Genomic DNA, 16,222 nt, shown 5'->3' on the forward strand with positions numbered 1-16,222 from the left:
TATCACCCATACATTGTATATTCATTCTGTTCCAAAATCAACATCACTTATATAGTAGTGGTGGGGGGGTTTTAGACTCCTAATTGATTACCTTTCTCTCCTCTCTCTAATCCATACTTTATTCTGCCAAATAATTTTCCTAAAGTACAAATTGATCATGACATTCCCTTGCTCAAAAAACTTCAGTGGTTTTCCTCTTGCTAATGATATTAAATATAATCTCCTTAAGTAGGCATTTTAGGCCTTTCACAGCCAGATTTCTCCTATCCACCTTATTTATATAATTTCCATAATTGTCTCCATGCCCTTCATATAGTTGTCTTTTTTCCCCTGGAATTTATCTCCTCATTTCTACCTTTCAGGATCCTTATCTTCTTTTAAGGGTTAACTGCCAGTACCTCTAGAAAGTCTTCCTTGAATTACCATCCTGTCCCTCTCACAACTAAAAATCTTCATTCCTTTTCCATATAACCCTAGGCTACTGTCTGGATTTCTTCTTTGTTCCTATCGCTATCTTATCTTGTATGATATAGTCTATGTTGCAGCCTGCTAAGTTGGATATATACATGAGCAGGAGCACATTTTAGATGAGAACTTATTGGGAAGAAATGCAATATGGATATCAATCAAGAATAAAAATATATGACTGGGAGAAAAAAATATGGGATGGTTGGTAAATTGGTCAGTTTTAGGGATTAATGGGTAGCCTAAGTTCTCAATTAATGTCCATGGAATGTCAAAAGAATAATAGGAAGCTCACAAACATGTTATGTGGGCCTTCTCTGGCAGATTTGTTAGGTGACATGGACAAGAGTTTGACAGAATAGAAGTATTCACATTGATGACATCACAAGCAGATTGAAGTTTGGGGCTTTATGTGTGTGTGTGTGTGTGTGTGTGTGTGTGTGTGTGTGTGTGTGTGTGTGTGTGTCTGTCTGTCTGTCTGTCTGTCTGTCTGTCTGTGTCTCTTTGTGGTCCCATTTGGGGTTTTCTTTGCAGAGATACTGAGTGGTCTGCTATTTCCTTCTCTAGTTTATTTTATAGATGAGGAAACTGAGGCACACAAGATTAAATGATTTGCCCAGGCTCACACAGCTATTAAATGTCTGAGGCCAGATTTGAACTCAGGAAGATGAGTCTTCCTGACTCTAGGCTTGAGACACTATCCACAACACCACTTAGCTGCTTTGTCATCTTGATAGTAGAAACTAAATGAGATAATATTTGCAAAGTGTGGGCCCATAGGAAGCACTTAATAAATACTTATTCCCTCCCTCACCTTCCCTTATAAATGTTCAGGTGAATTAAAATTAAACTTAGATTAATTAAATCTAAAATCGCATTAACTTTTTTTTTAGCATTTGCATTATATAGTTGACTTGTGTTTAGGTTGTTGCCAGCTAACCTCTTCCCCCTTTCATATAAACTGCATTTAATCCTTGTCAGGTCTATCCTTTACTAGTGCAGTTGTGCTTTGGGATTTGGGGGACACCAAATATAGCAAATATACTTTATCACTTTTAAGTATCATTTTCTTGGATTCAGACCATTTATATAACCTGTTGAGATCTTCTTGGATCCAATTTTTATTATATTAACTGTCCCTCTCAGCTTTGTATTTTCTGCAGATATGATAAACATGTCATTTTCATTTTTATAGTTTATAAATCATTGATAAAGACAAGTCTGAAAACAGAGCTCTGCTGCATCCCAGTAGAATGATATGGTTCTATTAATCAAGTTTCTTTGGATTCAAGACTATGACTCTTAACTAATTATAGAACTCATATTTTTACCATCAGCATGCTATGAAAGACTTTGTCAGACATTGAGAATTCCTCCCTTTTCTGCCTTTTTCTCTTCTTGGAATGCTATCCTTTGGGATATTGCAGAGTTAAGGCAGTAGTAGAACTAAAAGAAATTGAAGCTGAACAATATAAACAGATTATATTCATATGTATTCCTTAGTTTCCTTTTAATTCAATAGAAATTAAGTGCTTATTCTGTATAAGCTGTGGGTACAAATGACAAAAAGAGTAGTTTTCAAGGAATTTAGATTCTCTTGAGGTGGGAATGGATGACATACATCAATCTAATAGAAGAAATTGTGACAGATCAATGGGGGAATGCAGTGAGGCAAAGAAGAAAGAGCCTGAATGAGTGCTCTAGGAATACTTGAGGAGCTGGAGGGATCTGGAAAGTTTATACAGGAAAAATAACAAACAGTTGAGCTGAGCTTTAAAAGAGAATAAGGATTCTTAAAGGTGATATAGGGAGCACATTCCAGGTATGAACTGCATATAGAGGCAGGAGATGGCACATCAAGTTTGGGAATTAATAGGATATCCAATATGACTAGAGTATGGAGTATATAAAATAGAAGAATAATGTGAAATAAGTCTGGAAAGGTGAAATAGAGCCAGAATATGGATGGCCTAATGCCATGTGAAGGTTGTATTTTATCCCATATAATAGTGAACCAGCCACTGAGAAGGGTAGTGGTATGGTTAAGACCTGTGTCCAAGAAAGATTATTTTATCAGTTATGAGAGAAACAAATTGGAGAGAGGAAAAGACAAAGAAGCCAATTAGGAAGCTATTACAATAATTCAGATAAAATGTAATATGAGACTGATCTAGAATGATGGCCATGTGATTTTAGAAAAAGGGAACAAACAGATGTAGATTGTGTTGTAGAGTTAGAGTCTATAGAACTTAGGAATGTAGAAGAGTGAAGAATAAAAACTGACTCATTGATTTGGATTGATATGAATACTGGGGAGCCTTAATGTCTGATGGATTCATTCCTTTGAATTGTTTTTGATTCTTTATTTAAACACTCAAAATTAACATTCCACATACTCAAATATACAAAAAAGTTCTGCATGCAATCAGGAATCTAAATTTCATACCATTTGTTTTTTAAAAATATATAAAACACATTATTTTGAAAACTATTTTACTTCCTCCCTTCTTGTCTCTTCTGTGCATTTTTTGAAATGTTTCAACAACTCTATCTTTTTTTTTACATTGTTATTATTAACTCCTTTCCCAAATCTCCCTTTCCTCTGTCAATAAAAAGAAAGGGTATGGGAGGATGGAGAATTCTTTGTAATCAATAAATATAGACAAGCAAAATGGATCTATGCAGTGGCCACATTAGAAAATCACTGTTAAAAAGTTTTTGTACAAACAAAACTAAAGTGTTTTTGTACAAACAAAACTAAAAAGTTTTTGTACAAACAAAACCAATTAAAAAGTTTTTGTACAAACAAAACCAATGTAACTAAAATCAGAAGGGTAGCAACAAATTGGGAAACAATCTTCATAAAAACCTCTGACAAAGGTTTAATTACTCAAATTTACAAAGAGCTAAATCAATTGTACAAAAAATCAAGCCATTCTCCAATTGATAAATGGGCAAGGGACATGAACAGGCAGTTCTCAGCCAAAGAAATCAAAACTATTAACAAGCACATGAAGAAGTGTTCTAAATCTCTTATAATCAGAGAGATGCAAATCAAAACAACTCTGAGGTATCACCTCACACCTAGCAGATTGGCTAACATGACAGGAAAGGAAAGTAATGAATGCTGGAGGGGATGTGGCAAAGTAGGGACACTAATGCATTGCTGGTGGAGTTGTGAACTGATCCAACCATTCTGGAGGGCAATTTGGAACTATGTCCAAAGGGTGATAAAAGACTGTCTGCCCCTTTGATCCAGCCATAGCACTACTGGGCTTGTACCCCAAAGAGATAAGAAGGAAAAAGACTTGTACAAGAATATTCATAGCTGCGCTCTTTGTGGTGGCCAAAAATGGGAAAATGAGGGGATGCCCTTCAATTGGGGAATGGCTGAACAAATTGTGGTATATGTTGGTGATGGAATACTATTGTGCTAAAAGGAATAATAAAGTGGAGGAATTCCATGGAAACTGGAACAATCTCCAGGAAGTGATGCAGAGCGAAAGGAGCAGAACTAGGAAAACATTGTACACAGAGACTGATACATTGTGGTACAATCGAAGGTAATGGACTTCTCCATTAGTGGCAATGCAATGTCCCTGAACAATCTGCAGGGATCTAAAAAACACTATCCACAAGCAGAAGATAAACTGTGGGAGTAAAAATACCGATGAAAAGCAACTGCTTGACTTCAGGGGTGGAGGGGATATGACTGAGGAGAGACTCTAAATGAACACTCTAATGCAAATACCAACAACAGGGAAATGGGTTTGAATCAAGAACACATGTGATACCCAGTGGAATTGCGTGTGGGCTATGGGAGAGGTGGTGGGAGGGAGGGGAGGGAAGAAAAGAAAATGATCTTTGTTTCCAATGAATAATGTTTGAAAATGACCAAATTAAAAAAAAAAGAAAAGAAAATCACTGTGCATCTTCTACCTGGTATCTCTTTGTTCCTCTGACCTCCATCTCCCAGCATTAGATTCTCCTGGATCTTCTATATTCAAAATGTTGCAACTTCATAATCCTCTGTATTCTCTGAGTGTCTCAGGAGAGGTACTAGGTACTTTGGAGGGCTGGGACCTGTGTTGTCTTGGTCTGAGTGCTACCTTGCTCTTTTCATTGCTTCAAACTTTAAGAACAGGACCTAAGCCTTTATGACTACCTTTAGTGAATCTGGAAATAGAGCCTTGAAGTTTCTGGCCCATCACTGCTTTGATCTGTTGATAGTCAAAACAGGCATACTGTTGGCTTGTTTGCCTATACTGTACTGTCCCTGGCTTTGCTGATGGTCTCTTTTCCTATGGACTGTGTTTTGATTGACTTTTTGTGAAGATCATGGGCTGAAAGTAGTTACTCTAGTTTCTCATTGGATTTCTTGATCATTATTTGATCTTGTATGAATTTCTGTTCAGACAGCCATCTTGGCTAGCATTCCCAGTAGACTCATTCTTCATATTTAAGTCTTGCAATAAAACCAAACTCTTCTCAAAATAACAAATGTATGATATGAACCAGTATTTATCACAAATTTAGTCACTGAATGATATTGAATTATGATGATAATAACCTGGTCATCAGATAAGCTTTTTTAAATTGCTTAAAGCAACTTGTAAAGGTTCAGGCTAAAATAGTCAGAAATATATTGTTTCATATTTGGCCAGAATTTTTTTTATGGTTTATTTTCTCTTCTTTGTGTGGTCTTCAAATCTTCAAAAACTTCTTCAGGGATTTTTGGCCATAACATCTAAAAAGGGGAACAGTTTTCTAAAGGCATTCACATTTCTTCCATTTAGGGTAGCCTGCCATTTAAGAATAACTCTTTTCAAATGAGGAAAGGACCTACTTGTACAAAAATATTTATAGCTGCTCTTTTTGTGGTGGCCAAGAATTGGAAATTGAAGGGATGTCCAATTGAGGAATTGCTGATGGGGATGGACTATTATTGTGCTGTAAGAAATGATGAACAGGATGATTTAAAAAAGAGCTGGAAAGACCTACATGAACTGATGCTGAGTGAAATAAGCAGAACGAGGAGAATATTATACACAGTAACAGCAATAGTTTGGAATGATCAACTGTGAAAGACTTAGCTATTCTCAACAATACAATGATCTAGGACAATTCTGAGGTACTTATGACAAAGAATGCTATTCACCCACAGAGAAAGAACTGTTGAAGTCGGAATGAAGATCAAAGCATATGATTTTTCACTTCAGTTTATTTGGGTTTTTATTTTGGGTTTTTGGTTTTATGTGATTATTCTCTTACAAAAATGAATAATGTGGAAATGCTTTTCATGAGAATATATGTATAAAACCAAATTGAATTGCTTACCAGTTCTGGGAGGGGGAGGGAAGAGAGACAGAGACAGAGAGAGAGAGAGAGACACACACACACACACACACAATCTGGGTCATATAGCTTCAGAAAACTTGTGTGGGAATTTGTTATTACATGTAATTGGTAAAATAAAATATCTTTATAATAAAAAGAATAGCCTTCTTCCTTGATATGCCACTCCTTCTCTACTTCCATTTATATCTTATAGGGCTTTATAGCTGGATAAATGAGTTTATTCCTTCATTTAGTCTCATAGAAGATTAGTGGCAGAAATGGGACTAGAACTTAAGGTTTTTAGATCTGATCTGTTATTCTTTCCACTGTGAAGTTTTGTATATCAAGTATTAAGAAGTTGTTTATTGCACAGGGAATTTTTAAATTTAAATTTTTCTATAATTTACTTTTATTACTAAAATTAATATCTAATGTATTTGAAGTCATATCAGCAAGCATTTTTTAAGTACCTACCCTTAGCCAGGCACTGTGCTAAGCACTAGAGACACAAGGAGGAAACAGGCATAATTACTTATCCTTGTTGTCAATTTCTAACATTAGAAATGTTTTAATTAACAAGTATTTATTGAAATTCTGTTATGAGTTTTTCTCTTTACTAGGTAGGTACCATGTGGAAGGCAGAAGAATAAGCAAATTTCTACTGTTAAGGAATTTACAATCTCAAAAGTCAATTGTGGTGCTAAGTCAAGTTAACAAGACTTTTAAGTGTGTGCTCTGTGGCAGGCACTGTCCTAAGAGCTGGGGTATATAGAGACAAAGTATAGTCTCTCCTCTCAAGTAGCTCAAAGTCTATTGGAAGGAAAGTGAACAAGCATTCATTAAGGACTTACTTTGCGCCAGGCATGTCAAACACCAGGAATACAAATACAAGCAAAAAGAAAAACAGTCCCTGCCTTCAAAGAGCCTACATTCTAAAGGAAAAAGGCAACACACAAAAGGGAGCTAAAAATCTGGGGTTGAAGGGTAGAGGTGGGGAATGGGGTGGGGAATAAAGGCACCTGGTCTCCGTGTGTTATTTGGAAGTGAGAAAGTCAGGTACATAGCTGACAAAGGAAAGAAGCTGACCTGCTTGGACTCCTTCCCAGAATGAAGGTCCCAGGAGGAACTCACAAATAGGAGGTGAGGGCAGTCATCATGCAAGTATATTCTAGGGTGAGAAGGCCACCTGATTCAGAATGAGACCTCAAATGCCAAGGAAAGTACCAGGATGAAAAAGCAGAGGCATAAAGTGAGTAACAGAACTAGGAGGGGAGATAGTATGCAAACTGTCTACAAAGAGACAGTATGTAAACATATACAAACAAGGTATATACAGTATAAATTGGAAGTAGTCTCAGAAGGCACCAAGATTAAGGGGTACTGGTACAGGAGGTGAAAGATGAAGTGACTGAGTAAACAAAGGTTCAAACTTTTGAGTATATTGATTTATTAAGCAATGCATGCCAGTTGTCCAACAAATTAGGTCTAGTAGCTTTCCTCAGCTTTGGCGCTGGACCCCAAATACAGACTTTTATACACTAAAAACGATTGGTCATGAGACCAATTAATTAAAAGAAAATAATTAACCAGGATATAAAATTAGATAATCTAATTTCCAATTAAAGAAAAGATTGGAACTTTCCAAACTGTGAGGAGGAGAATAAACAAATACAATTCCCTGAAATCAGAAAAAGATGTCCCACTCCCTGCAAGTTTCTGTATTCAATCCAAGGAATATGAAAACAATAACTGATTAGCCAGTATGGGGCCAATTTTCAGATAAGACAAATGAGTTATTTGAAATATATAATTGGGAGAAAACTCCTTGCATTAATCTTTGAATTTGACCTAGTTTTTGGTCAGCATAGCCTAGATCCCTAGTAGAGATGGTCCAGCATCCCAGCCTTGCAGGAGTAGGTTCAAACAGTGTAATAAAGTTTCTCACAATTCTCCTAATTGATAAAGTTTTCTTATGAGACAGAAATTGTACTAGACCCCTTAATTAAATAGATCCAGAATTGTGTCATATGGAATTAGTGTGGTTCACTTAATTCCCACTCAACCCCTTGATCTGATCCCCTCAGTTCCCTCACTATCAAAGGGTTCTTGCAGAAGGGAGACTTTAGCGGAGATTCAAAGGAAGACAGGAAAACTGTGAGGCAGAAATGAGGAAGAAAAGCATTCACGTCTGAAGGATAACAGTCAGTGCAAATGTTTTTCAAGTTGGAAGATGAGGTGTTGTTTGTAAAGAACTGCAAAGAAGTCAGTCACTGGATTGCAGAGTATGTGGAGGAGATTAAGTTGTAAGAAGACTGGAAAGATAGTAAAGGGTTAGATTATGAGGGTTTTAAAGCTAAACAGAGGACTTATATTTTATTCTGGAGGTAATAGGGAACCACTAGAGTGTATTGACTAAAGAGGTGATATATAGTCAGACCTGTGCTTTACAAAGATCACTTTGACAGGCATGAGTGGAAGACTGATTCTAGTAGGGAGAAATTTTGATTGAAGATACCAACCAGCAGACTTTCAACAACCATGCAAAACATACTGAGTGCCTGCACTGGAGTAATATCAGTATCAGAAGAGAGAAAGAAACATATACGAAAGATATTGGTAAATTAGAAGGAATAGTATTTGGCAGCAGATTGGTTATGGGAGTTAAAAGATTAAGGAGTCAAGAAAGATACCCAGGTTGTGAGCCTGCTAGAGTGGATAGTGGTGGTCCCTCTAGTAATAGGAAAGTTAGAAAGAAGAAGAGATTTGAGGGAAAAGATGATGAGTTCAGTTTGGGGGAGCTTAGAACATCTATAGGACATCCAGTTAAAGATATCTAATAGTCAGTTCTCCAAGACTGGAGATCAGGGCTGGAGAAATAGACCTGAGAACCATCTGAATAAAGATGAAAACTGAATCCATGGGAGTTTATGAAATCAGCAAATGAAGAAGTAAGGAAGGAATAGGGAAGAGGTCCTAGGGTAGAACTTTGGGGGCATTTGATATAAAACATTTTTTATTGTTATCTTTTGTCTTTATCCTCATCTTCATTTCTGGATATATCCTTTCTACTTACTTCCCAATGAGTTCTCATACAGAGAATATAAAATGAGAAAAAAAGGTGGTTCAACAAAATCAATCAGTACCTTAACTGATTCTTAAATAGTATGAGCAATATTCCACTCCTATAATCTCCCATCTCTGAAAAAAAGTGAAGGAGAGCCAGATACCCTATTGTAATCCTCTAATCCCACTTATTGAGGATGTAGAAGCTGTGGCAGATCTCCTGAGCTCAGGAGTTCTAAGCTGCAGTGGGCTATGCCAGTTGGATATCTGAACTAAGATTGCAGGTGAGTCTGCAAGAGAGAGTACCTAAAGTACCTAAAGAGGAATGAACTGACCTAGGTCATAAAGGGATCAATCTAAGCTTCTATGCATATCAGTAGTGATCTCTGATAAGTCACTCCATTTCCTGCTTAGCTCAGAGTGAGGGAAGTGACCCAGGCTGTTTTTGCCTTTTTTTTTTAAAGGAATCTTCTTCTTTCAAAATCCAGGGTTATTGGTTATTCTAATCTTATAGCATTCAGCTTTCTTTTCTTTTTCTCTTTTGTGTTTTTTTCTCTCTACTTAAATTGATGTCAATATTTATGAATACTGTTTCCCTGGTTATCCTTACTTCATCCTGTATTAACTCATATATGTTTTTCTAGGTTTCTCCAAATTCTTCATATTTACTGGGTTTAGCTTTTTATTGTGTCGCCAGGGCTTAACACAGTTCCTGGCATAGAGTAGATGCTTAATAAATGATAGTTGACTGACAAAAACTGCTTATGCTTTCATTTAAAATATCACTTAGTAGAATATAAGCTTAAAACATTTCTTGCTTTTCATTGAAAAATATAATCACAAGGCTATTATATAACTGTCCGTTATGGTCTTATTTATTTTTAAAACCCTTACCTTCTGTCTTAGAATCAAAACTGTATATTTTTCCCCAGGTAGAAGAGAGTTAAGGACTAGGCTGTGGTGGTTAAGTGACTTGTCCAGGGTCACATAACTGTAAGAAGTGTCTGAGTCCAGATTTGAACCTAGAACCTCTTGTCTCTAAACCTGGCTGGCTCTCAATCCACCTAGTTGCCCCTAGTCTGGTTTATTTTTAATGAGGATAGTTAGGTGATACAATGGATAGATCACTAGCCCTGGAGTCAGGAAAATTTATCTTCCCATTTTCAAATCTGGTCTCAGATACTAGCAGCATTATCTTGGGTAAGACACTAAATTCTATTTACCTCCGTTTCCTCATCTATTAAATGAGATGGAAAAGGAAATGGCAAACTACTCCAATATCTTTTCTAAGAAAATCCTGAATGGAATCATAAAGAGTTAGACATGACTGAAATTACCAAACAACAATAATTTTTTTTTTAAAACCCTTACCTTCTGTCTTGGAGCCAATATTGGTTCCAAGGCAGAAGAGTGGTAAGGGCTAGGCAATGGGGGTTAAGTGACTTGCCCAGGGTCACACAGCTGGGAAGTGTCTGAGGTCAGATTTGAACCTAGTACCTCATGTCTCTAGGCCTATCTCTCTCTCAATCCACTGAGCCACCCAGCTGCTCCCAACAACAAAAAATTTTAATGAATCTATGTTGGTTTCTTTAGATTCCTTCAACTTTCTCAAGTATTCACCAACTGTTTATTAAATGGTCTCATTTAGATTTTTTTTGAGAAATAGTGTCAAAGTCACTAATCTATAATTTTTGGAATGTATTTTAAAATAAAATTTGAAAATTGAGACATTTGCATAAATCTTTTCTTCAGTCAAGGATTTCTTATAATTATAAAACTAATTATGTAGCTAAACTTTTTTTCTGCATCTTATAAAAAATCATAGTAGCCTGTATAAGTAAACTTTGCATAATATACATACTTAATAATATTTGCCGAATTACTTGTTGAAAATTACTCATAAGTGGTTTGTTGAATTGTTTTTAAAATAGTTGTTTTGATAGTTTTATTATAATTATAAATTCACCTTGAATTTATTTTACAGGGTCTGCAGAAGGAATGGGAAAAATAATACAGAGGTTTCCACAGAAGGATTGGGATGATACACCTTTTCCACAAGGAATTGAATTGGTAAGATGTTGCTTTATCACAGTTTTAAAAAATAACAATGTAAGTCTTTGTTATTACATTATGTTAATTAACTTGATTATTTAATTGTAACAACCTTAATAATACTATAATACTTCAAAAACACATCGCATTTCATCACTATGTATGTATATCCTTTTACAAATAAAGATTGCAACATCTCCACAACTTGGTAGATATTTTTCATGAGTAGTTGTATTTTCACATTTCAATACCTACTGGTTAACTTTCTGTTGAAGAGTTTTGTACTTCAAGAGGCTGTTAGGACAATAGCTCCTGTAGCTTTTCTAGCTGCAGAATCTGCTAAACTTTTTCCTTTTCTAGAACAGTCTTTGAGAACCCTGGGCCATTTATATATCATGAGGAAACATGGGAGAAGAGGTTTGTTGGAGACGCCTTCTAGTAATAATGCTGAAAAATACCAAATGATTTGATTCCGTCTTATTTTGCTTCCTTGTTCTCATCATGAATTTCCCTGTAGCAAATCATAAGCATTAGAAATTGTTGCTGGTCCTCCTGTTTTTGAAACAATCTGTACTTGGCTTTTATCTCCTCAACATTAGCAGATTTGCAGAAATATCAAACCTCTTCAGAAGGGAACATAGAAGTCATCTAGTTCAACTTGTACCTGAACAACATTCTTCTGTATGATGCACCTGACAAGTGGGCATTCAGTTTCCACTTACAGATTCTCCAGGGAAAGGAAGCATATTGTCCCTCTGTACCAGTGTTAGAGAAGACATGCAGAGCCAGCACTTGGGCAGTGCTCCATTCCCCCTCTTCCCAGCTCCTGAGGACATCTGTCCTACCACCCAAAGCAAGCACTTTCTCTCTACACTCTCTCTGTGATCCTGGGGTTCACAGACAGTTTGAATTTGCCCTCTGGGGCACTCCTACTTGGAAAAGGTTCACCAATGAGGCATTTCAGGCCACTCTGTACTGTCTGTGGAGTATTGTGTTTAGATTTATATGCCACATTTTAGGAATGACCTTGAAAAACTGGAAAGTGTCCAGAGAAAGATGACCAAGATGAAGAGCTTTTAGATCTTGTTATATAATGAGCTCTTCATTGAAGGACCTGGAAATATTTAGCCTAGACAAGATTTGGGGTGGGGTGGCATGATAGTTTGTCTTCAGATATTTGAAAGACTCCCTTATATGGTAGGAGATGGATAAGACTTGTTTTTCTTGGTTCTAGAAGCCAGAATTAGGAGCCGTGTGTAGACATTGAAAGGAGACAGATTTAATCTTAATGTAAAGAAAAATTCCCAGTACATAGTTATTCAGTAGTAGAATGGGCTTCCTTTGAAGGTGGAAGGAATCTTAAGGAGAGGGGTTGATGCCCAAACTGAGATTCTCAGTCAGAGTTGGAAGGATCTTTAGTTAGCCATCTTGTCCAATCTAATCCTCAAAAGCAGTTCCTTCTACAACAGCGGTTCTCAGCTTCTCAATTTGTAGCAATGAGAATACATAATGCATATCAGGTATTTACATTCTGAATCATAACTGTAGCAAAATTACAGTTTTGAAGTAGCCACCAAAATAATTTTTTGGTTTGGGGTCACCGCAACATGAGGAACTGTATTGCGGGGTCACGGCATTAGAAAGGTTGAGAACCACTGCTCTACAACATATCCCAAAACTGGTTATCTAGACCCCTCATACTCTAGTGAGTCTAAGGAAGCAATTAAAATGTCACTACCCTTTATTCCAAAAATCCCTTTGCTAGGACTCCGAGGGAGGTTGTAGACAGAAAAGTTCCTTCCATATATATCAAAATAATAGTAACACTTTTCATGATAGCAAAGAACTAAAAACAAGGTAGTTGCCCATGATTGAGGAGTGATTAAGCAAGCTGGAGTATATGAATATAAAATATTATCAGGGAATAATATACAGCTAATGAGAAAAATCCAGAGAATTATGGAAAAGTACATTTGAGTTGATGCAATGTGAAGCAAACAGAACCAGGAAAACAATCTACATAATGATAATGAATGACAATATAAATGGAAAGAACAACAATAAAAAATCTGGACACATTGGCTGTGAGTAAGAGGTAAGGAAATGTATTTCCCTTTTCTCTTTGTAGAGAGGTGGGGAATCTAAGAGTATAGAATATTGTACGTATTTTTAGACAGTTGATATGTTGATTAGTTCTACTGAACTTTTTTATCCTCTTTTTAAATTTGTTTTTGGTGCGGGAGAGAGGGGTTATATAGGTAGAAATGAGAGTGAGGTGAAATGAATACTATCAAAATAATTTAAATAAAGAAAATAGGGGGCAACTGGGTTGCTCAGTGGACTGAGAACCAGGCCTAGAGACAGGAGGTCCTAGGTTCAAATTTGGCCTCAGACATAGCTGTGTGACCCTGGGCAAGTCAATTAACCCCCATTGCCTAGCCCTTTCCTCTCTTCTGCCTTGGAACCAATACACAGTATTGATTCTAACTAAGACCAAAGGTAAGGGTTAAAAAACATTTTTTTTTAAATAAAGAAAACAGTAGAGTATAGGAAGGAATGATTTTTGATTTGAGGTCTTCCAATTTATTTTCTTTTCCTACTTCAGGAAAGTCTTTCTTGTTACCACCTTTTTAATTTTTCTGTCATGGAGTAACACACAAGCAATCATGACAATTTAATATTCTGTCATTTCAGATCTCCTAACTTTCACCTTTGCAAGTGACTATCTCCTAACCTATGACTTTCTGCTGAGCCTTGTGCAAGTCTGGAAAGTGTGTTGTTTTGCTAAATCCTTGAAATCCGACTAAAGCAGCTATGGTTGTACATCACAGTGCCCCTAAAGGTCACTTTCCATTCTAGCCCTAGTGCTATGGAACACTTACCAAATAATATACCACATAATGGAATAATCAGTGTAGACACTGCTCTGCTATTATATTAGCAGTTGTTCTTTTAGCTCCTCAGACTATCAAGAGTGGGGATTTTTGGTGCCAGAAGAAGGCTGTGAAGGAGAAATCCCTGCAGTTTAGCCTATAGTTAGACAGAATCCTTCCATAATCAATAGTTTTTATGTCTGCAAGACTGCCTCCAGATTGAGGTAATAGTAACAAGTACTAGTTAATTGCTATCATATTGATAGGAGGCCAGGTAATTTGGTTGGAAAAGCACAGAACAGGAAATCAAGAGACCTGGTTTCTGGTTTGGGCTGTTCTACCAACTACCAAGCCAGTAGACACATCAGAGCCTCATAGGATTTAAAGCTGGAAGGTATTTTTGGTTCACCTAGTTCAAGGGCTTGTAATTTCTTGTGTGTCATAGACCTCTTTTTTAATTTAAAAAATTTTTTATTTAAAAAATTTTTTTAATTTTATTTAGTCAATTTAGAACATTATTCCTTGGTTACAAGAATCATATTCTTTCCCTCCCTCCCCTCCCTATAGCCAACACACAATTCCAATGGGTTTTACATGTGTCCTGGATCAGAACCTATTTCCATGTTGTTGATGTTTGCACTAGGGTGTTCATTTGGAGTCTATATCCCCAACCATATCCTCTTCGACCCATGTAATCAAGCAGTTGTTTTTCTTCGTTTTTTTTTACTCCCACAGTATTTCCTCTGAATGTGGATAGTGTTCTTTCTTGTAGATCCCTCCATGTTGTTTAGGGACATTGCATTGCCACTAATGGAGAAGTCCATTACATTCAATTGTACCACAGTGTATCAGTCTCTGTGTACAATGTTCTTCTGGTTCTGCTCCTTTCACTCTGCATCAATTCCTGGAGGTCATTCCAGTCCTCATGGAATTCCTCCACTTTATTATTCCTTTGAGCACAATAGTATTCCATCACCAACATATACCACAATTTGTTCAGCTATTCCCCAATTGAAGGGCATCCCCTCATTTTCCAATTTTTTGCTACCACAAAGAGTGCAGGTATGTCATAGACCTCTTTGGAAGTATGATAAAGTTCATATATCCTTCTCAGGATAATATTGGCCACAGGTAGTCCTGCACTCTGTGTTTGAAGACTTCCGGGATGATAGAGCTTCTTGCCCTTGGAAGCATCCTGTTTTACTTTGGGATGACTCTTAACAGGAAGCTTTTCCAGACTTCGAACTGATTCCTTACAACTTTTGTTTCCTTATTACTTTTGCCTTTGGTTCCATTCTAATCTACTTCCTTCAAGAAAAAGAAATTTTCTTCCTGAAATATCAGTGTTTCAAATATTTGACGATTGTTAATATCTTTCTCAAGCTAAATAGCTTCAGTTCTTTCAAAAGATCCTTATAATTAAATCAAACCTTTCTTAAGCCTTGGCTTAAGTTCATATACTACCTCTGCCACTTGCTGCCACTGTGACATTAGACAAGACATTTAAATGTCTTGAAATTTTCATTTTTGCAAGTATTGATTAAATACCTGCAATGTGCCAGGAACTGTGCCAACTTCTGAGATAAAAAAATAGAAAGTGAAATTAGGTCCATGCATATATTCAAGAAGCATAGATACTGTAGGGGGAAGAAAAGTATAACAAGTATAAATTCATGATCAGTGTTGGAGGAGGCACTAGTGATTGGAGGTGGGGATCAGGAAAGGTCTCATGTAGGAAGTAACATTTGAGCTGAGACTTGAAGGAAGGTAGGGATTATAGAAGGAAGGGAAGGAAAAGATCCTTTTTTTTTTTCCTGGATGATGACCTATGCCAAGAATGGAGGCAGGAGCAAGCGTGGATGTCAGGAATCGAGAAAATGGGGAAGAATGGAAAACCAGGTTGGAACCACATTATAAAGGGCTTTCAGTGCTAAAAAGAAGAGTTTATATTGGTGTTGAGAGGTAACAAGGATACCCTAGAGTATCAGTGGAGTGATATGGTCAGACTTGTGCTTTAGGAATATCATTATCAATTGAATGGAGGATATATTGGAGAGGTCAAATTCTTGAGGCAAGAGAAGCAATTAGAAAGCTTTTTATAATAGTTTATAATAATAAATATAATATAATAATAAAAAATATAATAGTTTTATAATAATATAATATAATAGGCAAGAGATAATGAGGGTCTTAACTGAGACTATGCCCATGCGGATGAAAAGAAAGCAATGGGCATGAGAAATATTGTGGAGGTAGAACTGACAAGATTTGGCAACAGATTGGATATAGGGGTTGGAGTATGGGGAATGTTGTTATTGTTCACTCATTTAGTTGAGTCTGACTCTTCATGACCCCGAGGAGATTTCTTGGCAAAAATATATTAGTGGTTTACTATTTCCTTCTCTATTTGAGGGAGAGGAACAAGTGGTGGA

The 16,222-nt window shown here is 36.6% G+C and overlaps 1 protein-coding gene across 5 annotated transcripts in view; it reads left to right on the plus strand.

The window, feature by feature from the left end:
- Positions 1-16,222, plus strand: part of SBF2 (SET binding factor 2) — a 522,987-nt gene that overhangs the window by 75,628 nt on the left and 431,137 nt on the right. For 4 of the 5 annotated variants that reach the window (XM_056802096.1, XM_056802098.1, XM_056802099.1 and 1 more), the window contains exon 2: positions 10,850-10,935. In XM_056802096.1, coding sequence (XP_056658074.1) covers positions 10,850-10,935 — 86 coding nt within the window. Of the gene's footprint in view, positions 1-10,849; positions 10,936-16,222 lie in introns of those variants that run through there. The other variant, XM_056802101.1, reaches the window with a different exon arrangement.

This window comes from Monodelphis domestica, chromosome 6 (genome assembly GCF_027887165.1).
Source record: "Monodelphis domestica isolate mMonDom1 chromosome 6, mMonDom1.pri, whole genome shotgun sequence".
Taxonomy (NCBI): Eukaryota; Metazoa; Chordata; class Mammalia; order Didelphimorphia; family Didelphidae; genus Monodelphis; species Monodelphis domestica.